Consider the following 24,765-nt stretch of genomic DNA (forward strand, 5'->3'; position numbering starts at 1 on the left):
TGATTATGAGGGGCATGTATAGAGTGGATGGGCAGGCATTCTTTCCAAGGGTGGAGGGGTCAATCACCAGGGGGCATATGTTTAATACCTCATAGGTGAGGCAAAGTTTAGAGGATCTGTGCGAGGCAGGTTTTTTACGCAGAGAGTGGTGAGTGATTGGAACGCGTTGCCAGGGGAGGTTGTGGAAGCAGATACATTAAAAGACAAAAGACATCCTGACAAACACATGGATAGGATAGGTATAGAGGGATCCGGCAAAAGGAAGTGCTGAGGGTTTTGGCAAAGGTTGGTATCATGACCGTTACAGCTTGGAGGGCTGAAGGGCATGTTCCTGTGCTGTATTGTTCTTTGTTCTTAGCAGGACACGTGGATACATTAGTCAAAACGTAGTGTGGGACACATATTTTTATTGGTCCAAGGATCAGAGCATAAGAGTGAGGAGGTTATGCCAGAACTGTACAAAATCCTGGTTAGGCTGCAACTACAGCACTATTTACAATGCTGGTCACTTCATTGCAGGAACAATGTAATCACCTTAAGAGTACAGAAAATATATATGGGGATGTTGCCAGGACTGGAGAATTTTAACAATGAGGAGAGATTGGACGGACAGGGTGTATTTTCGTTAGAACAGAGGAGGCTGTGGGGAGTTTTAATAGTGCTCTTTTTCAGCTGGCTTGAACAAGATGGGCCAAATGGCCGCCTCTGTGACGTTACACACATTGTTTAAATTGAATGAAGTGGCCTGATACATTGACCTGTACCGAATAATTTGAGTGAACTGTCCAGGACCCAAAGTACAGTGGCAGTAATTAACTACAGAAACTGAGACCTTTCTGAAGTTCATGTTACCATTGTCCTGAGTCTAAAAATTAGCCATACTTTAACACACTGTATAAAACATTTAGCATTAACTGATCTTGAGATTCTGTTCCATGTTCAGCCAGGAAGATTTTGCCAATTTGCTTGTTACACATCTGGACTTCCTTTCTTTTTAGGGATGGGGCAGGAGATACAGTGTCACTTTATTAGTAATGCTAGTTATTGCTGAGTGAGAAGGGTTCAAATCCCACCATGGCAGCTGGTGGAATTTAAATTCCATTAATAAATCTGGAATGGTAAATCTAGCCACAATAATGGTGCCTACGATTTATAGTTGTAAAAACCCGCCTGGCTGTCCTTTATGTCCACTAATGTCCTTTAGGGAAGACCCACGGTAATGTGGTTGACTCTTAACTGCCCTCTGAAATGACTAAGCAAGCCACTCAGTTCAAGGGCAATTAGGGATGGGTATCAAATACTAGTCTTTCCAGCGACGCCCATGTCCCATGAAAGAATAATGTTTAGAAAGTTCATACAACTTGGTGAACGGCAATTATATTTGTATCAAGATTGGTATTATTTGTGAAGTACCTTATCTCACATAAAATCTGCTTGTGTCTCATTGTGATGCTTTTTTTATTTTTAAAGGAAGCCTTTTTATTTTTGCGTTGTGCAGGTGTCAATGTTGAGAGGTGGTTGAATGATGAGTTGACCACGTTGACACTATGGTCTCTCTTGTATTGTTAGAAGCTTTGATTGTGGGGCCCACTACTTACATTAGGGAGCTCTGTTTGGCATGTTCACATACCAACACTTAATCTTGTATTTAGGTTTGGGCGATCAGTTCATTCTTTCATGTCCAAAACCTGATTTGACTGCCTTTGCTCAGTAATGTCACAATACCGTGTGTGCAAAGTAAATTACCAATTTTTGAGCCATGAAATGTTCATTTGGGGAATGAGTTTAGGCTTTAAGATAATTTTCTCTCTATAACTGGCTTGGTCCAAGATCCAAAGCATGATTCCTAGACCACCAGCTTCTGGTGGTTCCATAGTATGGTCTAGAGATCAAATAATTCTACCATTGCTTATATATTATCTCCAATGTTGTTATGGAAAGGAAACCACTTTCAGTAATACTAAAAATAGTGTGGAAAATATTTAGTCAGAATTTCTGACCATCTAGTTTCCCTTCCTTATGTTGGGAGATGATTGTTTTTTGTTAATATTTTTATTCAGAAAACTTTCAATTATTATTTTTCTATAAATTCAGAGTACCTATTTTTTTTCTTCTAATTAAGGAGCAATTTAGCATGACCAATCCACCTAGCCCCTCCTCCAACAACCAGCTCCTTAAAGAAGGTGATGAACGTCAGCCATCCTCCTCCGATCCCTTTACTGCATGCTTTATTTTTTCCACATGCAGGAATTCCGACAAATCCCCCAACCATGCCAAAGCCTTAGACGATGCTGATGCCCTCCATCTGAGCAAGACCAGCCTCTGGGCTATTAGAGAGGTGAAGACAAAGACATCAGCTGTCTTCCCCTCCTGCAGCCCTGGCAAGACCAACACTCCAAAGATTGCCAGCATCAGGCCCGGCTCCACTCTAACTCCCAACATCTCCGACATTGTTTTAAAGGAGGAAGCCCAGAACTTAATCAACTTGGGGCAAGACCAAAACATAGGAGTGGTTCGCTACCCCCCTCTAGCAACATTCACATTGTCCTCTGCACGAGGAAAGAAGCCACTCATATGTGCTCTGATCAAGTTCGCACTGTGTCCGTGATAAACTGAATCAAGCTCAGCTTTGCACATGAGGTAAAATTGACCCTGTGCAGAACCTCACTCCAAACCCCCCCACCAACCACTAAAGCCAAACCCAATTCCCCTGTACTTCCTCCAGCAAAGCCTTCTCCATTGCCATCATCTGCCCATGTATATCTGATATCTTCCCTTCCCCAATCACGTCAAAAGACAAAAGCAGGACCAGAAGATCCTGTCAATGGCACAGTGGTTGCTTGGAAAATCCCACCTATTGTCTAGTCCCACTCCAGATTCTGTTCCCTAATTACTATTTGCATCATCTCCCTGACAACTGTCGGACTAAATCAGTGTTTGGAACCGTGACATTATATTTAACCCCTGAGATAATCTTTCAACCTTAACTTTGTGCCCATCATCGAGGTCACCTACTTACCTTGGTAGCAACACCCAACTTGGTCCCCCTTACCTCGTCTGCTGCTGAAACACTCATACGTATCTGTTTTTGTCACCTCTAGACTTGACTACTCCAAAACACTCCTTGCTGACCTCCTTCTGCCCTCCATAAACTTTAGGGTATCCAAAATGATGCTGTCCATTTCCTTGCTCGCACCAAATCCTGTCCAGTAAGCACTTGTGCTGCAGGTCAAACATCCTCATCTCTGTAATCTTCTCCAGCTCCACAACCCCCTTGATATATCTGCGCTCTTCTAATTCTGGCTTCTTGACTATTCCCAGTATTAATTGGTTTGACATTGCTGGCCATACCTTCAGCTGCCTAACTAATCCTTCGAAACATATTTTCTGTATCGCACCCAATGATAGTTTCTGATGCTGAATGTACCTAAATAGCAAACCAGACTGAATGTCCATGTGCTTTCATGACCCAGAAAAGTGATTATTAACTACAATTAAAGTAACTTGGTGAAGAATACTTGTTTTAAAGAGCACATCATAAACATGTGTTTAACTAAATTGTATTAACATGTTGTACTTTGCATGTGTCTGAATGTTTTGTAGCTGTGAAGTAACACTTGATATTGGTGATATTGCCAGATATTAGCTTCAGTCTGATCCGATCATTTTCTTAGTCAACAGCTGTTGCAAATGGCTTCAACCAATGAGAAGTTTGTGTTTAATCTATAAAACCCAAACCAATTTAAAGGAGGTCTAAGACTAGGAATAGATTGAAGATTAAATATGTTAGAGTCTGGAAAAATGGTGCTCGCAGATGAAAGATTAGACTAGCAGAATCGGAAAGATCCACAAGCTTGCTGTCCATCACTAATGTTAGCATGATGATGTATCATTGTGACCCTCATTTTAAATGGGACACTTTAATGAAAAATCAAATTCTTGATTTTATTCCCCTCGGTGAAAGTTCAAAATAATTAATTTGTCACAAAATGGCAGTCAACAGTACAGCTTGCAGACTTCCACAGATGACTTCTGACCCATTTAGCCAAATTCACCCCTGGTTTCACTGAGCAAAGCAATATTTAAAATTTCTTTCATGAGATGTGGTGCCCTGCAAGACCAGCATTTGTTGCCTATCCTTCATTGCCTTAGAACTGAGTGGCTTGCTCAGTCATTTCAGAGGGCAATTAAGAGTCAACCACATTGTGTGTTTGGAGTCACATGTAGGTAAAGATGGCAAATTACCTTTTGTGAACTAGATGGATTTTTGCAACAATCAATGACAGTCTCATGGCACTGTTACAAATATTAGCTTCATATTCCATATTTATTAATTAAATTTAATCCCACCAGCTGCCAGAATGGGATTTGAACCCATGCCCTTAGAACATTGTCCTGGGCCTCTGGATTACTAGTCGAATGACATTACCACTACACGATCCCCCATTGCGCTGCCACCGTCTTCCCAAAGTTTCGACCATGTTGTAGCTTGCCTTAAAAAAAGGTTTACGACCTGACTGACCCTGTATGGAAAGGATGGGTGGGGATTGAAGAACAAGAAAATTGAACAGTTCAAGTCCATTGTCATCTGGGGATCTAAATCCATATTGGCTATTTTTTTTAACTCTTGAGTCACATCAAAAGGAGCACTACAGATAAGATATAATACATTAAAACAATATCCAAATGGTATTCAACTTTGACAGATTATTTAGGAAAATGGCATTGCAAAATATCTGTCCTTTGATTAATATAACTTGTGGCAGAACCTAGAAATAGGTTTCAAGCTGCCTAAAGCATGCAAAGATTTTTTGGCAAAAAGAAAATTGGGATCTGGACACTGGCATCAGCTAATGCCAAGTGGAATTAAAAAGAACTGCTGGTGTTACTTGGATCAAAATATCTTGTGGCAGCTAAATTTTTCTTGTATGATCTTTATATCTTTTATTGTATCATATAGGACTAAACATTTGTGCATACATGAATGCTGTTCATGTCTAGACTGCCCAATGCATGAGAGATATTTTCTTCTCTTTGGCAGCAGCACTATATGCCAACTTCCTCTTTCTAGCTTCCTGAATTGCAGGATTTTTTTTCTTGGACAATTGCAAAGAACCATTTTGCCAGATCTGTCCCACTTTGATCTCAGTCCAATATACCCATCCTCCATCATGTCCCATTCCTTCAAGTAGGTGATATAGTTGCATGTTGATCCCATTTATTTTGAATCTTTTGATGGTATTCCCGACAATGTATTTTTAAATCCTGTATTTAATTTCCTTCATACTCTAAAATTAGAATTCTCAACTTGTCCTGATATTTGAATGGTTTAGCATTGTGGATGTGATTTTTGCTTCTGTAACCTTGAGGACAATAATATTATTGAAATGATTAGTGACTGGAGCTCTACCAAGAAGTTGAGATGGTGCCTGACCACTACTTCATACTGCAGCAAGATACGTCTTGATCAAAACTGTTTCTTCATTGACTTTTACTTTTAATTAGATAGACAGTAAGCTGAGAGTTCATTCCAATAAAAATGTAGGGTGGGATCTACTGGCCATGTTGCACCCAAAAAGCAGCACAACCAGGAGTTCCCACTTCCATGATCTACCCTGCACGCCATGCCTGCGAGATCTAATGTGATTTTGTGAGAGGTCACGATATGAATCCTGCCCATTGGAGTGGGATCACTTTCTGGCAAATCCACATATTACAGCGAGACAGCTAGTCTTACTCAAATATGCATTCCCGAGATCTACCCAAGACGTGGATCTAACCCCCTTGCCTTGGAGACCTCTGGCAAATGCCATTCAGTGCTGGTCTCAAAAAATGGGGACCGGACAGAATGGCACTCGTGGGGGTCTCCCAGGGTGTTGGAGGTCCCCAGGTGTGCACCCTCTGGGCATGGTGATACCCTCGGGTGGAGAAATTCCGAGACGTCAGCGAGCCAGTCTGCAGCTTTTGGCGGTGCTGTCGATCGCCAGCCGAGCAGGATTCTCCGGCGTGCGATTAGGGAAGCGAAAGCAAGGGCGTTGGCCCCCTTCCCCTTGTGTAACTCTGGCTGCTCCGATTCCCTGAAGATTGCCACTATTGGGCATGGCTTACCCACACGCCCACAACCTTGGACATTGCCTCGGAGAAGGCTGTCCAGAACCCAGCAAGCTTGGGGCAAACCCAAAACATGTGGGTGTGGTTGGCCAGGATCCTCTGGCACCGCTCACATTTGTCCTCCACCTTCAGACATTCAGGTTCTGGTCTAGTGCCCTCTGTGCACCACTTTTAGCAGCATTAGGCTTAGCCTTGCGCAGGAGGGGGTGGAGTTCACCCTGCTCAGTGCTTTGCTCCAGAGTCCCCACCCTACCTCTGTCCCCAGTATGTCCTCCCTTTTTTGTCTGGCCTCGTCCAGTGGTGTTCGAGCTCTGTCCAGTAGCTGTCCGTATATTTTCCCACATAGCCCCCTTTCTTGCTGCTTGTGCCTATCAGGCCTTCTAGAAGTGTGTTTTCTGTGGCCCTGGAGTACCCTACTGTGTCTTTGCGAAGGAAGTGTTTTATTTGTCCTTTTGCTAGTTTCCACATCCTCGTCAGTTCGTCCAGTGTCGCCAGTCTCCTGCCTCCATCTTTTGAAGGTGGTATTTAGCATGGCTGGGGGAAATCTATGATTGCTGCAGATGGGGACCATCGGGGACATTTTGGTTATCCCGAAGTGCTGTCTCAACTGGGTCCACGTTCTCAACGTTGCCGCTACCACTGGGCTCGTTGTGTATCTTGCTGAGGAGGATGGGAATGCTGCTGTAGCCAGGGCCCGGAGGGTTATTCCATTACAAGATGCCTCCTCCGTTTGTACCCAATCTGTGTTGGGTTCTTGTACCCATCCCCTCACTTTTTCTGCTATTGCTGCCCAGTGGTAGTATTGTAGGTTCGGTAAAGCCAAGCCTCCTTGGACTTTTCCTCTTTGTAGTGCGGTTTGGGAATTCTCGGGTTCTTACACCCCCACAAAAACGCCATGAATAGACTGTCTACGTTTTGGAAAAAGGCTTTAGGGAAGCCACATTAATACTGTGGCTACCAGGACAGGTCAACGGCTAGGAATCCTACAGTGAGTAACTCGCCTGACCCCCCCCCAAAGCCTTTCAACGATCTACAAGGCACAAGTCAAGAGTGTAATGGAATACCCTCCACTTGCTTGGATAAGTGCAGCTCCAACAACACTCTAAATTCGACATCACCCAGGACAAAGCAGCTTGTTTGACTGCTTGCCCTTCCGCAAACATTCAAACCCTCCACCATCGACGAACAGTGGCAGCCATGTCTACCATCTGCAAGATGCACTGAAGTAACTTGCAACAGTTCCTGAGACAGAAGTAGCATGGTGGCGCAGTGGTAAGTACTGCTGCCTCACGACACTGAGGATCCGGGTTCAATCCCGGCCCCAGGTCGTTGTCCATATGACGTTTTCACATTCTCCCAGTGCCTGCATGGGTCTCATCCCCACAACTCAAAGTATGTTGCAGGGTAGGTGAATTGACCACTCTAAATTGCCCCTTAATTGGAAAACAAGAAGAATTGGATACTCTAAATTTATTTTAAGACAGGTTCCTTCGGCAGCACCTTCCAAACCCAAGACTACTGCCATCTAAAAGGACAAAAGTAGCAGATACCTAGGAACCTCACCATCTGGAGGTTCCGCTTCACGTCAATCACCATGCTGACTTGGAAATATACCACCGTTCCTTCGCTGTCACTTGGGCAATATCTTGAAACTCCCTCCCTAACAGCACAGTGGGTGTACCTACACCTCTGGGACTGCAGCGGTTCAAGAAGGCAGCTCGCCACCACTTTCTGAACGGCAACTAGGGATGGGCAATAAATACTGGCCTAACCAGTGAAACCCACATCCCTTAAATGAGTTTTTAAATAAAATTCAGGTTCCGAAAGTCAATTTAACTTGATTTTCTGACCGCAGGTAGATGAGCTGCTGGATGCAGTTTTCCAACCTGGTTGGGGACGGAACCGACTATTTTTAGGGCACCCTTTCTAGTCCTTTACCCATACGGGGTGAGCAGAGTGGATCGTAAAGAAGGCTGCTTGGCCGTGAAGGAAGCTGCCGAAACACACTCCTGTTCTTTTCCGAGAGCGAGTTGATTGAATCAAACCCCACCACCTACATGCTGGTCCAAAGCTCCAGGTCCTCTAGGTCGAAACTTGGTGTTGGATATTTTTTAACACAGGTATGCGTTCGACACGCACAATCCTTGACAAAAGGGTAGGTCCAGTTCCAGTGGCAAGAGCACCCTGACGACTGGGAATCTCTCTACGGGGGGCACGGTAGCAATGTGGTTAGCACTGTTACTTCACATTGCCAGGGTCCCAGGTTCGATTCCCAGCTTGGGTCACTGTCTGTACGCCGCCTGCACGTTCTCCACGAGTCTGCGTGGGTTTCCTCCGGGTGCACCGGTTTCCTCCCACAAGTCCCAAAAGACGTGCTTGTTAGATAATTTGGACATTCTGAATTCTCCCTCCGTGTACATGAACAGGCACCAGACTGTGGCAACTCGGGGCTTTTCACAGTAACTTCATTGCAGTACTAATGTAAGCCTACTTGGCAATAATAAAGATTATTATTACTGCTGCAGTCTTCATCTGCTATCATGGTCATTGAAACCATATGAGTATTTTCCACCTGATCCACCCTTGAGGACTTATTTTGGATTGCACTTTGTCTGGTTCCTCCCCTCTGACCTTTCCATCATGGTGACCCTTCCAGGAGCTTAAGACTCCCGACGATATTGCTGTCAGGATCAATGGAATGTTCAAAACTCTCCACCAAGGCAAGGTGGCAATCCAAGCAAAGGAGGAGGAGAGGTGTACCCACATTGCTACCGTGCCCCCCAGTAGAGAGATTCCCAGTCGTCAGGGTGCTCTTGCCACTGGAACTGGACCTACCCTTTTGTCAAGGATTGTGCGTGTCGAACGCATACCTGTGTTAAAAAATATCTAACACCAAGTCTCGACCTAGAGGACCTGGTCTCCACCACCAGACTATTGTGGTGTTCAATCATCAGTTTCCGGTAAAATAAGTTAAGTTTATAGAATCGGTAAACACTTTTTTCTGATGCGTCATCCCTCTTGATTAATTTATGGGTGCGAGATGGCAGCACAGTAGCATAGTGGTGAGCACAATTGCTTCACAGCTCCAGGTTCGATTCCCAGCTTGGGTCGCTGTCTGTGCGGAGTCTGCACGTTCTCCCGTGTGCGCGTGGGTTTCCTCTGGGTGCTCCGGTTTCCTCCCACAGTCCAAAGATGTGCAGGTTAGGTGGATTGGCCATGATAAATTGCCCTTGGGTTAGGTGGGGTTACTGGGTTATGGGGATAGGGTGGAGGTGTGGGCTTGGGTAGGATGCTCTTTCCAAGAGCCGGTACAGACTCGATGGGCCAAATAGCCGCCTTCTGCACTGTAAATTCTATGAGATTGGGAAAGAAAAGGACAGGGATGGGAACCTGGTCGGAGATTCAGCAGGGGTTAATAAGGCGTTTAAGGAGTTTTACAGCAGGCTGTATGAGTCGGAACCCTCAGCTGGGCCGGAGAGGATGAGGCAATTCTTAGGGGGGCTGAGGTTCCCAAAGGTGGACGAAGGGTTGGTCGAAGGGCTGGGGCCCCAATCGGGTTGGAATAAATAGCAGAAAGGCTGAAGGCCATGAAGTCGGGTAAAGCCCCGGGACCGGACAGGTACCTAGTGGCGTTTTATAAAAATTTCTCTGGGATACTGCGGTTGCTGCTGATGAACATATTTAATGAGGCAAGTGAGCGAGAGGTGCTTCCCCCAACGATGCCACAGGCCACTATCTCATTGATCCGTAAGGGGGATAAGGAACTGGAGCTGTGCGGGTCCTACAGACCGATCTCCCTACTAAATGTAGACTGCAAACTGTTGGCCAAAATCTTGTCCTCTAGGATTGAAGACTGCGTACTGGACGTGATTGGGGAGGACCAGACGGGATTCGTTAAGGGTAGGCAGTTGGCGGCCAATGTAAGAAGGTAGCTGAATGTGATTATGATGCCGCCAGAGAGTAGGGGCGTGGAGGTAGTGGTCGCAATGGACGCAGAGAAGGCATTTGATCGTGTGGAATGGGCTTATCTGTGGGAGGTACTGGGGCGGTTTGGATTTGGACGGGGCTTCATCGACTGAGTTTACATAGATTATTTACATAGAATTGACAGTGCAGAAGGAGGCCATTCGGCCCATCGAGTCTGCACCAGCTCTTGGAAAGAGCACCCTACCCAAGGTCAACACCTCCACCCTATCCCCATAACTCAGTAACCCCACCCAACACTAAGGGCAATTTTTGACACTAAGGGCAATTTATCATGGCCAATCCACCTAACCTGCACATCTTTGGACTCTGGGAGGAAACCGGAGCACCTGGAGGAAACCCACGCACACACTGGGAGGATGTGCAGACTCCGCACAGACAGTGGCCCAAGCCGGAATCGAACCTGGGACCCTGGCGCTGTGTGCTATCCACAATGCTACCGTGCTGCCGTTATACTGCAGAGTTAGACTACTGTATCAGGTTCCCGTGGCGAGTGTACGGATGAACAGGTTGACATCGGGATATTTTGGGTTGCACCGGGGGACAAGGCAGGGATGTCCCCTCTCCCCACTATTGTTTGCGTTGGCCATAGAACTGCTGGCAATTTCGTTGAGAGCCTGAAGGGGCTGATCGGGAAGGGGTGGAACACGGAGTCTCGGTATACACAGATGACCTGCTCCTATGTTTCGGACCCACTAGAAGGGATGGAAGAAATTGAGGATTCTGGGAGAATTTGGCCGTTTTTGGGTTAGAAATTGAACATATGGAAAAGTGAGATGTTCACGATCCAGGCAAGGGAGCAGGAGAGGCGATTAGGGGAGCTGCCATTTAGAGTGGTGGGGGAAGCTTTCAGTACCTAGGCATCCAGATGGCACGGGAATAGGAACGGCTACACTAGAAATGGCATCATGCAAGGACACTAGTTTAGGGGCATTGGTAACGGCGCCTCTGCAGTTCCCGTCGGCACGGTACTCCGCCAGCCCCGTGGTGGTGGCGGCCCTGAGAGTCTGGGGAAATGGAGGAAACATGTGGGAGCAGAGGGAGAGTCGGTCATGTCTCCAATCTGCAATAATCACCAGTTTATTCCGGAGATGGCAGCGAGCAGGGATCGAGAAGATGGGGGATCTGTTTATAGAGGGGAGCTTTCCCAGCCTGAGGGATTTGGCAGAGAAATTTGATTTGACGGGAGGGAATGAGTTTAGGTACCTGCAGGCACATGACTTCCTACGAAGGCAGGTCTCAACCTTCCCACTCCTACCACCAAGGGGGATACAGGACAGGGTAGTTTCCAGAATGTGGGTGGGAGAAGGGAGGGTTTCTGACATTTACAAGAAACTCTTGGGGTCAGAAGAAATGCAGGCCGAGGAGCTGAAGCACAAATGGGAGGAGGAGTTAGGAGGAGAGATAGAGGATGGTCTCTGGGCGGACGCGTTGAATAGAGTCAAAGCATCCACAACATGTGCCAGGCTCAGCCTGATACAGTTTAAGGTCGTTCACCAGGCCCACATGACTGTGGCCCGGATGAGCAGGTCCTTTGGAGTAGAAGGTGGGTGCGCAAGGTGTGCGGGAGGACCAGCGAACTATGTCCATATGTTCTGGGCATGCCCGAAGCTTAGGGGATTCTGGTACAGGTTTGCAGATGTCATATCCAAGGTGTTTTTAAAAACAAGGGTGGTGCCGAGTCCAGAGGTGGCGATTTTCGGAGTGTCGGAAGATCCAGGAATCCAGGAGCAGAAAGAGGCAGGCGTTCTGGCCTTTGCCTCCCTGGTAGCCCAGAAATGGATATTATTAGCTTTGAGGGACTCAAAGCCCCCGAAGTCAGAGACCTGGCTGTCAGACGTGGCTAGCTTTCTGTCTGCAGAAAATCAAGTTCACCATGAGAGGGTCAATGTTAGGGTTCGTCCGGAGGCAGCAGCTGTTCGTCGACTTCTTTGCGGAAAATTAACTGTCAGCCGGGGGGTGTTTAGTTTAGTTTAGAGTAGGATGTTAGAAAAGGTGGGACCTGTGAGGGAGGAAGACGGCTTTTGCACTATGTTTATATTTGTATGTACACTGTTTCTTCTGTTTCTGTCAAAAAAGCATAAATACCTCATTAAAATGTACTTAATTTGATATGTCCAGTATATTTCAGATTCTATTTGACGATATCAAATTAAGTACATTCAAATTTGGAAGGAGCTCTAAGCATAATGTGAAGTGTTAATGTGTTTGTGTGTTCATTCCAGTTTCAGTGCACGGCTATCTGTTTTATGGCTATTTTCCTGGAATAATGTGAATTGATCTCAAAAGTGTTCTGTTTTGAAGTTAGCTGTATCAGGAGCCCAGGGCTAGTTTAGCACAGTGGGCTAAACAGTTGGCTTGTAAAGCAGAACAAGGCCAGCAGCATGGGTTCAATTCCCATACCAGCCTCCCCGAACAGGCGCCGGAATGTGGCCTACTTGTGACAAGCCATTTTCATTTCATTTAAATTCAATGATGATGAGACTCCAAATCATACTTGATCACAAAGTACCAACACTTGAGCTTCTGTAAGAACTCTGAAATCTGACATATGGGGGATTCATGCGCAGCCGCAATTGATTAGATTTTCTTTCGGTTGTATCTGGTGACAATAGTGGTGTTTGTGTGTGTGTGCGTGCGTGTGTGCGTGCGCGTGTGCAGCTGTCCCACAAGGAATGTGATATTTACATTAGCATAACACATTGACAATATAAAAGAGGCGGTGCCACTATTGATGAAGTCACAGAGACCCGATGTTTTTCACAGGTAACCCCCGTGATTAATCTCCTGTCTGAACCTGAGGTGGCCATATTTACTGGCTGCTTGCAGCTGAACACTTTAGCTCACTCATACAAACCAGTGAAGCAGGCTTGCTGGCTTGTATGGACCTTTCATCACTGGAAAAGATGTAGTGACACACTTGTGCACCGCTGTTTTAAAATAATGCTAGCTGTTCTAGAAACCACTGATATGGTATGCAATATAATTTCTAATACAATTAGACCCTGTAGCTGCTGTTGCAGAGTTGCTTCATGAGGTTCTGCAAGATAAATATGCCACAAAGAGACTGATTCTGGGTTATGAAGTGATTCTGGGTTATGAAGTTAACTTATTTCAGTGATTTTAAGTTTGTCATGGTAATTTGAACTTTTTAAAATTTATTTTAAAAAGTAGAATCAACATAATGTTTTCACAAAGGGGAAGAGAGAATTGTTAGTGCACTTGTGGTGAGAAAATAACCTTTTCTGATGTAGCAAAACAAGATATGAAAGTCACATGTTGCAGGTCCTTTGGTTAGTTTTTACTGCAAATAGCTTTCTACGGATGTTCAAATGACATGCTTATATTATTTCCACCCCTTCCTGTTTTTCCAGGAGAAGATGGATCTGGTAAAACCACTTTAATAGCAAAATTACAAGGTGTAGAGGACTACAAGAAAGGTAGAGGAATGGAGTTTTTGTACCTCGATGTCCATGATGAAGACATTGATGGTGAGTACCATGCCATGGTTGGGAAAGTTTTTTTTCATTAGTAATGCAACAAGTATTCAGTGCGCTCTCTCTTGGTTTCTCGTTTTTCATACAGAGAAAGGGTGAGTGTGTGTCCTGAAATATTCACTGGATATTTAGAGTTTTGTGCAGTCCATCACATCTTCATCCTCCACCCAATTTTCATTGCTCAGCTCAGTGGAACTGCCATTCCTTGGTGCCACTCTTAGCTATTCAGTATCCACCAGAGCATCTTGAGTGGCTTCTCTATCAGCCCAGATTTTTACATCTGGAATCCCCAACAGATTTATCCTCCCTGTTCCTCATCAACTCGCTGTCCTTGGTGACCTGACCATTCGCCCACTCCCTACCAAGTTTCCTGGTTGCTGAAGGGACGATAATGCAGCATGACGTGACTCATTTTTCCTGTGTGCAACCATTATTGGAGAGGTTTCAGGCTATGCTTATGATGTAGAGTAATTTTTTGTAGTTCATGACCACCTCGTGTGTCTGTGTGTGTGTGTGTCACCTGTATGACATTGTCATTGGGGTGTTTCCAAACAAGCATCCAACATTATATTTAGTCAGATATTTATATTTAGTCAGATATTTATGTATCTTTGTAACATGCAGTCTGCTGCCTCAGATTCTTCTCGGAATAGGAATCTCCGCATGCATTGACCATTTGCCAAAGCTGAATAATTTACTTGGTGTTGGCACAGGTGGATAGGCACAGAGCATATCTTGTAACTTGACATGTTGAACATTCTTCATGGGTCTTCCTATTCTAGGCATGTCAGATGGACATAAGTATGGAAAATGTGCATACTTAAAAAGTTAAACGCATTTTGTGCAATTATTATAAGGTCCAAGCAAATCTCTGCAAGCACAAACAGAAAACAATCTGAAAATTGTTACTATACTGCAGAATTAATTTACTTTAACGCTCTCCCATTAATTTCCTAGCAGCCCTGAATATTGCATGACTTTGTTCCGAGAACTTTAAATGAAGGTGCAGGCTATTGGTGTATGCTAATCGGTTGTTTCATTTTCTTTTTGTGTGATCTTGTATTAACAGATCACACTCGATGTAATGTTTGGATCTTGGATGGTGACACTTACCATAAAGGTCTCCTGAAATTTGCAGTTACGTCTGATAACATAAAAGACACTTTACTTATGCTGGTGGTGGACATGTCCCGGCCTTGGATGGTAATGGATTCATTACAGAAGTGGGCCAATGTTGTTCAAGAACACATTGACAAACTAAAAATACCACCAGAAGAAATGAAAGAAATGGAACAGAGTTGTAAGTACAATGATGAATGGACATTTAATATTATGGTGTGTGATAAATCAGTTACTGCAGATGTTTAGATGCTTAGAAGGTTTTTACATTATATTTGATGCACTACGTTAACTTAAGCTGCTATTACTGATGATGTGAAAGCATGGACAATTTCTACAAAATTGTATTGGTCCTTTCCCCATCATGTTCCAATGGAAACTCAGGAGTGTGATTACTACCTTATAATCCCAACTTGTTTAAATGACCATAACCTAGCAGATGCTAACATGATGAATTTTACCTGTTGTCTTCGGTATTGATGCAAGATAACTGTTAACACTGCTGCCTCACCATGCCAGGATCCCGGGTTCGATTCTGGCCTTGGGTGACTGTGGAGTTTTTCATGATCTCTCCTTGTCTGCTTGGGTTTCCTCCAGATGTTCCGATTTCCTCCCGCTGTCAAATATGTGCAGGTTAGGTGGATTGGCCCTGAACAATGTGCGGGATTACTGGGACAGGACGGGGGAGTGGGTTTAGGTAGAGTGCTCTTTCGGAGTTTTGGTGCAGACTCGATGGGCCAAGTGGCTGCCTCCTGCACAGTCTTGAACTCCTGGAATTGAGGTCTACCCTTTTTATTGTACCTCCTCTATAAACACTCAACACTAACTCAGTATCTCAATACCTTCAATTTCTGTGCAACATTTTTTCAGTAGTGGGATCCTTTCAAACTTATTAATGTAGACAACAGATCAGCATGGAACTACTCTGGCCTCCTCAAGCTCTAATAATTAATAATAAAATAACAATACATATTGTTATCACACAGTTTTAATAATCAGTCTTGGAATGGAGATTGAGCAATTTTCACTAGGAATTTAAAAGTGTTTGATTGTTGAAATGCCGAGTTAATATACAAAACTTAGATATGTAATTTAGAATCCTTTTTTTCTTAACAGAAATTTAATGTGCATATCCAAATGCAGCAAGACCAGGACAATATCCAAGCTTAGACTGACAAGCGGGGCAGCAGGGTAGCATGGTGGTTAGCATAAATGCTTCACAGCTCCAGGGTCCCAGGTTCGATTCCCGGCTGGGTCACTGTCTGTGTGGAGTCTGCACGTCCTCCCCCTGTGTGCGTGGGTTTCCTCCGGGTGCTCCGGTTTCCTCCCACAGTCCAAAGATGTGCGGGTTAGGTGGATTGGCCATGCTAAATTGCCCGTAGTGTCCTAATAAAAGTAAGGTTAAGGGGGGGGTTGTTGGATTACGGGTATAGGGTGGATACGTGGGTTTGAGTAGGGTGATTATGGCTCGGCACAACATTGAGGGCCGAAGGGCCTGTTCTGTGCTGTACTGTTCTATGTTCTATGTTCTAAGTGGCAAGTAACATGTCACACAAATGCCAGGCAACGACCATCTCCAAAAAGAGAGAATCTAACCATCGCTCCTTAACATTCAATGGCATTTCTATCACTGAATCCCCCACAATCAACATCCTGGGGGTTACCATTGATCAGAAACTGAACTGGACTAGCCACAGTAATACTATGGCTACCAGGACAGGTCGAAAGCTAGGAGTCCTATGGCAAGTAACTCGCCACCTGACATGCCCCCTCCCCTCCCCCAAAGCCTGTCCACCATCTACAAGGCACAAGTCAGGAGTTTAATGGAATACTCTCCATTTGCCTGGATGAGTGCAGCTTGTACAACACTCAAGAGGCTCGACACCATCCAGGGCAATGCAGCCCGCTTGATTGCTCCTCCTTCCACCAGCATTCAAACCCTCCACCACCGACTAACAATGGCAGTTGTGCCCACCATCTACAAGATGCGCTGCAGTAACTCAGCAGGGTTCCATAGACAACACCTTCCAAACCCACGCCCACTAAAATCTAGAAGGACAAGAGCAACAGATAGCTGGGAACCCCACCACCTGAAGGTTCCCCTCCAAGTCACTCACCATCCTGACTTGGACATATCGCTGCTCTTTCACATCCTGGAACTCCCTGTCTAACGGCACAGTGGGTGTACCTACACCTCAAGGTCTGCAGCAGTTCAAGAAAGCAACTCCCCACCACCTTCTGAAGGGAAACTAAGGATGAGCAATAAATGCTGGTCTAACAAGAGACGCCCACATTCTGTAAATGAATTTTTAAAAAACTAACAGGAGTAAAAGCAGGAACTGTGTTCGGATGATTATAGATAAGCATGTGGCAATGCCCTTCAACCAACAGCATTAAACATACTTCCTGAATGCGGCACACAGCATTTTATTCCCCATTTTCTAAACAAATCTTTGTAATTTTTATTAGTGTCACAAGTAGGCTTACATTAACACTGCAATGAAGTTACTGTGAAAATCCCCTAGTTGCCACACCATGGCGCCTGTTAAGGTACACGGAGGGAGAATTCAGAATGTCCAACTCGCCCAACAGGCATATCTTTCAGGATTTTGGGAGGAAACCGGAGCGCCTGGAGAAAACTTACGAAGACACGGGGAGAACGTGTAGACTCCACACAGACAGTGACCCAAACCGGGAATTGAACCGGGGTCCTTGGCGCCGTGAAGAAACGGTGCTAACCACTGTGCTACCGTGGTACCCATGTAATCTAGCAGCTCTTCTTGAGAAGAAAACAGTGTGTTGTAACCGTGGTTGTTGGGGTAACTATCTTGGTTTGCTTTTGCACGGTCACTTTACATTCTTTCATGAGAGAAATCGGAGAGGATGGAAGTGGAGGAGAACTTTCAAGAATGAAACCTGAATAGTTTGGTGTTTTCCAGTTCAAGTTGCTATATTACTCATTTGCATTGGAATGTTTCTTGGGTGTTTGAATGAAGAACTTGAGCTGGATTAGGAGGTAACCTTGCTGCTGGTGATGTGCACTGTGATTGTCTGCAGGTTACAAGGATCCCTCAAACCCCAGTGAGTAGACTTAACAGACGCTGTCTCTGTTTTTGTTTGCACAACACAAGGCATAATGTCCAAAACACTAGTATGCTGCACAATTTAACTTGCTCATTCACTGTGACCCTGGTTCTTCTGTATAAAATGAAGGACATCAAGAACATCAGAAAACTTGTGTCGTATGGTGCCTTTTGTGACCTCAGGATATCCTAAAGTGCTCTACACCCAATGAAGTGGTTTTGGAATGTAGTCACTGTGGTAGCATAAGAAATGCTGCAGCCAACGTCCATGCTGCTAGTTCCCAAAAATAATAACAAGGCAATGAGACGGTAATCTGTTTTTGTGATGTTGATTAAGGGAGAAATATGAGGCAGAAAACAAAAATAATTACCCTGGTCATCTGAGTGCTATGAGACCTTTTGCATCCCTCCGAGGGAACAGACAGAGACTCTATTTACATCTCAATCAAAAGACAACTCTGATGGTGCATCAGTTGAGATTTTTGTGCTCATGTCTCGGTCTTTTAACTCTGTCAGAAAACCTTCATGAACTTCATATTCATTTTGCTGCATCTTTAGTTCTTTATATCACATCTGTTTGAATCTTTCAAAAATACATTTTTCTAGACTGATGCTATTCCTGCAAACAGATTTAACTCTGCTGAAACCGAGAAACAAAATGCGTTCCTTTCGCACTGAAGCTCCAAAGAATTCCCGGGAGTTGGAACTTTTCCACCAACTCCTCCAGCCCAGCAAACCTACACTCCACAAACAAATTTCTAAACTTCTCGACCCCCTCTCAGATCTTTTAGGGTGAGCCCGCGCGCACACACCCCACTCTTCACATCTGCTCCATAAACACCAGCAGCTCCTTCACCACCCCTGATGCCGTAAGGGATTTGGGGCATAACCTCTCTAGTCTGGGATTAAGCACACAGTTAAAGTGGTCACCTCCTCCCCCGCATGACCAACTGATTCGTCCAGGTCAGGGATGCCTGCCAACACCCTCTTGGTATTACCTGTATCCTCCCAGTTCGGCACGTATACATTCACCAAGACCACCGTAGCACCCGCCAACACCACACTCACTATCACATATCCCCACTTCCATTAACTCGCATCCCCCACCTGGGGAAAAATGCAAGTTTTATACATTCAATAAATCCGTAAACAGCACCCCGTACCCGAAGCAAGTTTAATATTGAACATTGTACAAACTCATCCCCACACCCTTGCCCTCGAACATTACCACCCATTTTCAACAATGCTGAGAGAAAAACCCATAACCCGAATACAAATTAAAGACGAAACATGTAAAATACAGAAAGCCAGAATAATAACTAAACCCCACCACTCGGGCGAAACACTTTACATCTTTCAAAGTTCCCTTGTCCATGTTTCTTGTTTCATGTTAACAAAGTCAATTGCCACCTTCAGCGTATTGAAGTAATGATCCCTGTCTCCAAACATAACCCGCAGACAAGCTGGGTATACCAATCCAAACCTTACTTTGCTCTTATAAAGAGTCGCTTTGGCCTTATTGAACCCCGCTCACCTTTTCGCCAATTCTGCCCCAACATCCTGGTAAATTCTGATGGTGTGACCCTCCCATCTGCATTCTCACATTTCCTTTGCCCACCTCAGGATCTTTTCCTTGTCCAAATGCCTGTGGAGGCAGACTATGATCGCCCATGGCAGCTCCCCTGATCTTAGCTTCTGACTCAACGACAGGTGGGCCCAGCCCACTTTGGGAGGATCTGCTTTTAAAAAAAAACTCCCCCATAGCTTCCTGAACACCGTTGCCATATAATCCATGGCATTCACACCTTCTATGCCCTCCACTAGCCCAACGATCCTCAAATGTTGGCGTCTGGGGCGATTCCCCAGGTCGTCGATCTTGTGCTTCAATGCCTTCTGCCCCTCCACCAAGGAAGCGATCCAGTCATCATGCTCCTTTTTTTAATAAATTGTTTTTATTATCCATTTTCACATTTTCCTGCTATATTTACACTCCACCCACAGACAGTAAACGGTAACAAATACAAAATCAATTCCCTAAACAATAACAATGATCCCATCTTCCCACCACCCCAAACAACAGCCCACCTGTCAATATATGCATCCAATAAAACAAACCCTCCCATGGTGGAAACAAAAAACAAAGGAGAAAAAGAAAAAGGAGTCCGGGAACCGACCATGGTCACCATAGGGTACACACACTCACACTCCGCTCGCTCAAAGAGTACCGTACATGATACCCAAGAGTTGTAAACACCATTCCCCCCCCCCCCCCCCAAAACTCCTCTCGGCCACTGCCTCTTGTAAAACTTCTCTCCCCCCCAACCTCTGTTCCCTCCCAACTTTCCACCCCGGCTAGACCACTCGGACCCTGTTCTGCCAGGCTCCGATGGCCGCAGCCCCACGCCCCACCTCACTCCCGTTCACTGGCCGGCTTAAACCGGCCAACTTGGAGGCCCCAGCCCAGGTCCCTTGCCTGGCCCTAGGAAAGCCCAGAAATCCCCTTTTACCACACAAACCCCGCATATCCACCTACATCCCAAAGAGCCCTTCACTTCCCTTGTCCAAATATATACAACATCGGCTCCTTTAGCCCATACACCCGCACGCAGTGAAACAAACAAAAAAAAAGAAGAAAATACAGTCATGAGGTTACATCAGCACATGGCCATTTCTCAGCTCTGCCACAGTCCTTCTGCCTTCGCAAACTCCTCCGCTGCTTCCGCCGTTCCAAAATCAAGTACTTGAGTTTGTACGTCACCCTCGGCTTCACTGGATATACAATGCCGCACCTTGCTAATATACAGTGCCCTCTTCACCCGGTTGAAAGCAGCCCGCCTCCTCTCCAGCTCCACCGTAAAGTCCTGGTATACACGTATACCAGCTCCAGCCCACTGCACCAGCCGCGTCTGCTTGGCCCAGCACAGGACTTTCTCCTTCACACTGTACCTACGGAAGCACAGAGTCACTACCCTTGGCGGCTCACTCGCCTTTGGTACAGGCCTCCACTACCGATGAGCTAGATCCAGTTCATATCGGGAGGGATCCTCCCCCAATAGTTTCGCCAGCATCACGGCAAAATACTCAGTCGGCCTCGGCCCTTCAACTCCTTCGGGCAGCCCCACAATCCTCAAATTCTGTCACCTGGGTCTGTTTTCCAGGTCTTCCATTTTTCCTCGCAGATCCTTGTTAATCTCCATCACCTTCCGCATCTCCTTCCCCATCGAGGTAAGTTGATCACCGTGCTGTAATAATGTCTCCTCCACTTCCTTCAGCGCCTCCCCTTGCTCCGGCACCTCCGCCATTGTGCTTGCCACCGCCGTCGTCACCGGGGAAATCGCCTCCTCCACCAGCACACTCAAAACCTCCCTTATCTCCTTCCTCATTGTCTCCATGTATTTTATAAACTGCCTTTCGAATTCTGCAGCCATCACCGTAGTTATTTCCTCAGCCGTAAGCATGCGGCCTCCCCTGGTGCTCCAGCCTCCATTTTCCTTAGTGACCCTGCAGTGATCTTTCCACTCCCCGACGGACCTTCAACTGTTTTTTTTACGGCCGTTTTTTTGCTCACCCTCGACATTATTCTTTACTGTGCCTTCTCCCTGCTTCTGCTGCGTCCATGGACCCTGGGAACGGGCTTAAAGCACCGAAAATGCCGTTCCCCAACGGGAGCCCTCCATTGCGTGGCTGCCTGCCGCCCGCCGTCACCGGAAGTCCAGACATCATGCTCCTTGACCATTTTCACCACTTTCTGGATCATCAAGTCCAGTACCTCTAGCCATTGATCCACCCTGTCCAGAGCTGCCGAATTGGCTTAGTCACCTTTGCCAGATCGTCCATGTCCGCCTGCCTCTGCTTCCTAAACATCTCAGCCAGAGAGTCCACCTGCCTCTCAGTTGTCCACAGAGAGGGCAATGATGACGCAGAGACCGCCGCCATTTTCTCCCCTCCTGTGACACAAGGGCGTTGAGTCAGATGAAGACTCCTTACTCCACTTAATCCTCGTATTGTAGTCTCCAGACATCCCACACCGGAGGAGGACTACAAACTCTCCAACTACAACACTTTTCCACCTGCACAGCACCCGTTAAACGGGCAAAAAGGGCCAAAAGCCAAATTCACGAGCAGGAGCCACCTTGTGTCTGACCACTCACTTCATGGCTGCCACCAGAAGTCCAGTTTTTTGTGTTCTCCATTAACACAGTGCTTTGTTGCCTTCGCCAAGGGTTTCCTAAAATGATAAAATGACATGCAACAAAAGTGAACTTACTACATACTGCAGGGCACTTTAAGCACAATGATGCTGTGGTCTCCACCTCACTTTACTTTCCCACAAGGATAACTGGATTATATATTGGGTAAGGTATCAACTGTGAACATTGGCTCAGGCAAAATAAGACCATACGAAATAGAAGAAGAATTAGGCCCTCGGCCCATCGAGTGTGCTCCGCCATTCAATCATGGCTGATATTTTTCTCATCAACATTCTATTGCCTTCTCCTCATAACCCCGATCTCCTTATTAATCAAGATCCTATCTATCTCCGTTTTAAAGACACTCAGTGATTTGGCCTCTACAACCTTCAGCAGCAAAGAGTTCCACAGATTCATCACTCTCAGGCTGAAGAAATTCCTCCTCATCTGTTTTAAAGGATCGTACCTTTAGTCTGAGATTGTGTCCTCTGGTTCTAGTTTTTCCAACAAGTGGAAACATCCTCTCCACGTCCACTTTATCCAGGCCTCGCAGAATCTTGTAAGTTTTAATAAGATCCCCCCCTCATCCTTCTAAACTCCAACGAGTACAGACCCTGATACAGCAAACTGTTCATTCCAGGGATCATTCTTGTGAACCTCCTCTGGACCCTTTCCAAGGCCAGCACATCTTTCCTTGGATACGGGGCCCAAAACCTGCTCACAATGCTCCAAATGGGGTCTGACCAGAGCCTTGTACAGCCTCAGAAGTACATCCCTGCTCTTGTATTCTAGCCCTCTCGACATGAATACTAACATTGCATTTGCCTTCCTAACTGCTGACTGAACCTGCATGTTAACCTTAAGAGAATCGTGAACAAGGACTCCCAAGTCCTTTTGTGCTTCTGATTTCCGAATGATTTTCCCCATTTCGAAAATAGTCTATGCCTAATTCCTCCTTCCAAAGTGCATAACCTCACACTTTTCCACATTGTATTTCATCTGTTGCTTCATTGCCCACTGTCCTAACCTGTTCAAATCTTTCTGCAGCACCCGAGCTTCCTCAATACTACCTGTCCCTCTATGAATCTTTGTATCACCTGTAAACTTGGCAACAGTGCCCTCAGTTCCTTCTTCCAGATCATTAATGTATATTGTGAAAAGTTGTGGTGCCAGCACAGACCCCTGAGACACACCACTAGTCACCGGCTGCTATCCTGAAAAAGACCCCATTATCCCCACTCTCGCCTTCTGCCAGTCAGCCAATCCTTTACCCATGCCAGGATCTTACCCTGAACACCATGGGCTCTTAACTTATTTAACAATCTTCTATGCGGCACCTTGTCAAATGCCTTCTGGAAATCTAAATACATCATGTCCACTGGTTCTCCTTTGTCTAACTTCCTTGTTACCTCAAAGAACTCTTTTTTTTTAATAAAATAATTTTTTTTGAAAATTTTTACAAAATATATAACAACAAACAGTAACAAGCAACAATAAAACAACATAATAAGCATAACACCCCCAAGACCGTAGCAACGCATATATCGAGCACCCTCCCAAACCCGGTAAACAAGAGAACTTGAAAATAAATTTAAATTAAATAAACATAGTCATAGTCAACGGCCCCTCCCCCCGGGTTGCTGCTGCTGCTGACCTAGTTCCCTATCGCTGAGCCAGAAAGTCGAGGAAAGGCTGCCTCCACCTAAAGAACCCTTGTACCGATCCTCTCGGGGCGAATTTGACCTTCTCCAGCTTAATAAAACTCGCCATGTCTCCACGCTTGGGGGTCTCGCATCCTTCCACTGTAGCAAGATCCTCCGCCGGGCTACCAGGGACACAAAGGCCAAAACACCACCTCTCTCGCCTCCTGCACTCCCGGCTCCACCGCAACCCCAAAAATCGCGAGTCCCCAGCCTGGCTTGACCCTGGATCCTACCACCCTCGACACCATCCTCGCCACCCCCTTCCAGAACTCCTCTAGTGCCGGACATGCCCAGAACATAAGGGCATGGTTCGCTGGACTCCCCGAACACCTGACACACCTGTCTTCGACCCCAAAGAACCTATTCATCCTAGTCCCGGACATATGAGCCCAGTGCAGCACCTTGAATTGGATGAGGCTAAGCCACGCACATGAGGAGGAAGAGTTAACCCCCTCCAGGGTATCTGCCCATGTCCCATCCTCAATCTGCTCCCCCTCCCACTTAGCCTTTAGCTCCTCTACTGACGCCTCCTCCACCTCCTGCATTACCTTTGTAGATATCAGATATCTTCCCATGTCCGACCCAGACCCCCGAAAGCACCCTGTCCCTCACCCCCCTCGCGGGCAGCAAAGGGAATCCCTCTACCTGCTGCCAAGCAAACTCCTTTACCTGCAGGTACCTGAACACGTTCCCCGAGGGGAGCTCAAATTTCTCCTCCAACTCTCCCAGGCCTGCAAACCTCCCATCAATGAACAGGTCCCTCAGCTTTCTGATGCCCGCTCTGTGCCAACCCTGAAACCCCCCATCAGTGTTCCCTGGGACGAACCGATGGTTCCCCCCCCCCCCCAGCGGGGCCTCCATCGAGCCCCCCCACTTCCCTCCTATGTTGCCTCCGCTGCCCCCAGATCTTGAGGGCAGCCGCCACCACCGGACTCGTGGTATACCTCATAGGAGGGAGCGGCAACGGCGCCGTTACCAGGGCCCCCAGTCTTGTGCCTCCACAGGACGCCATCTCCAACCTTTTCCATGCTGCCCCCTCCCCCTCCATCACCTACTTGCGCACCATCGACACATTGGC

At 46.1% G+C, this 24,765-nt stretch overlaps 1 protein-coding gene across 4 annotated transcripts in view; it reads left to right on the forward strand.

Moving 5' to 3' along the window:
- dync1li1 (dynein, cytoplasmic 1, light intermediate chain 1) overlaps positions 1 to 24,765 on the forward strand; it is an 81,627-nt gene that overhangs the window by 4,346 nt on the left and 52,516 nt on the right. For all 4 annotated transcript variants that reach the window (XM_038797887.1, XM_038797888.1, XM_038797886.1 and 1 more), the window contains exons 3-4: positions 13,470 to 13,586; positions 14,662 to 14,892. In XM_038797887.1, coding sequence (XP_038653815.1) covers positions 13,470 to 13,586; positions 14,662 to 14,892 — 348 coding nt within the window. The remainder of the gene's footprint in view (positions 1 to 13,469; positions 13,587 to 14,661; positions 14,893 to 24,765) is intronic.

This window comes from Scyliorhinus canicula, chromosome 5 (assembly GCF_902713615.1).
Source record: "Scyliorhinus canicula chromosome 5, sScyCan1.1, whole genome shotgun sequence".
In the NCBI taxonomy this organism is placed as follows: domain Eukaryota; kingdom Metazoa; phylum Chordata; class Chondrichthyes; order Carcharhiniformes; family Scyliorhinidae; genus Scyliorhinus; species Scyliorhinus canicula.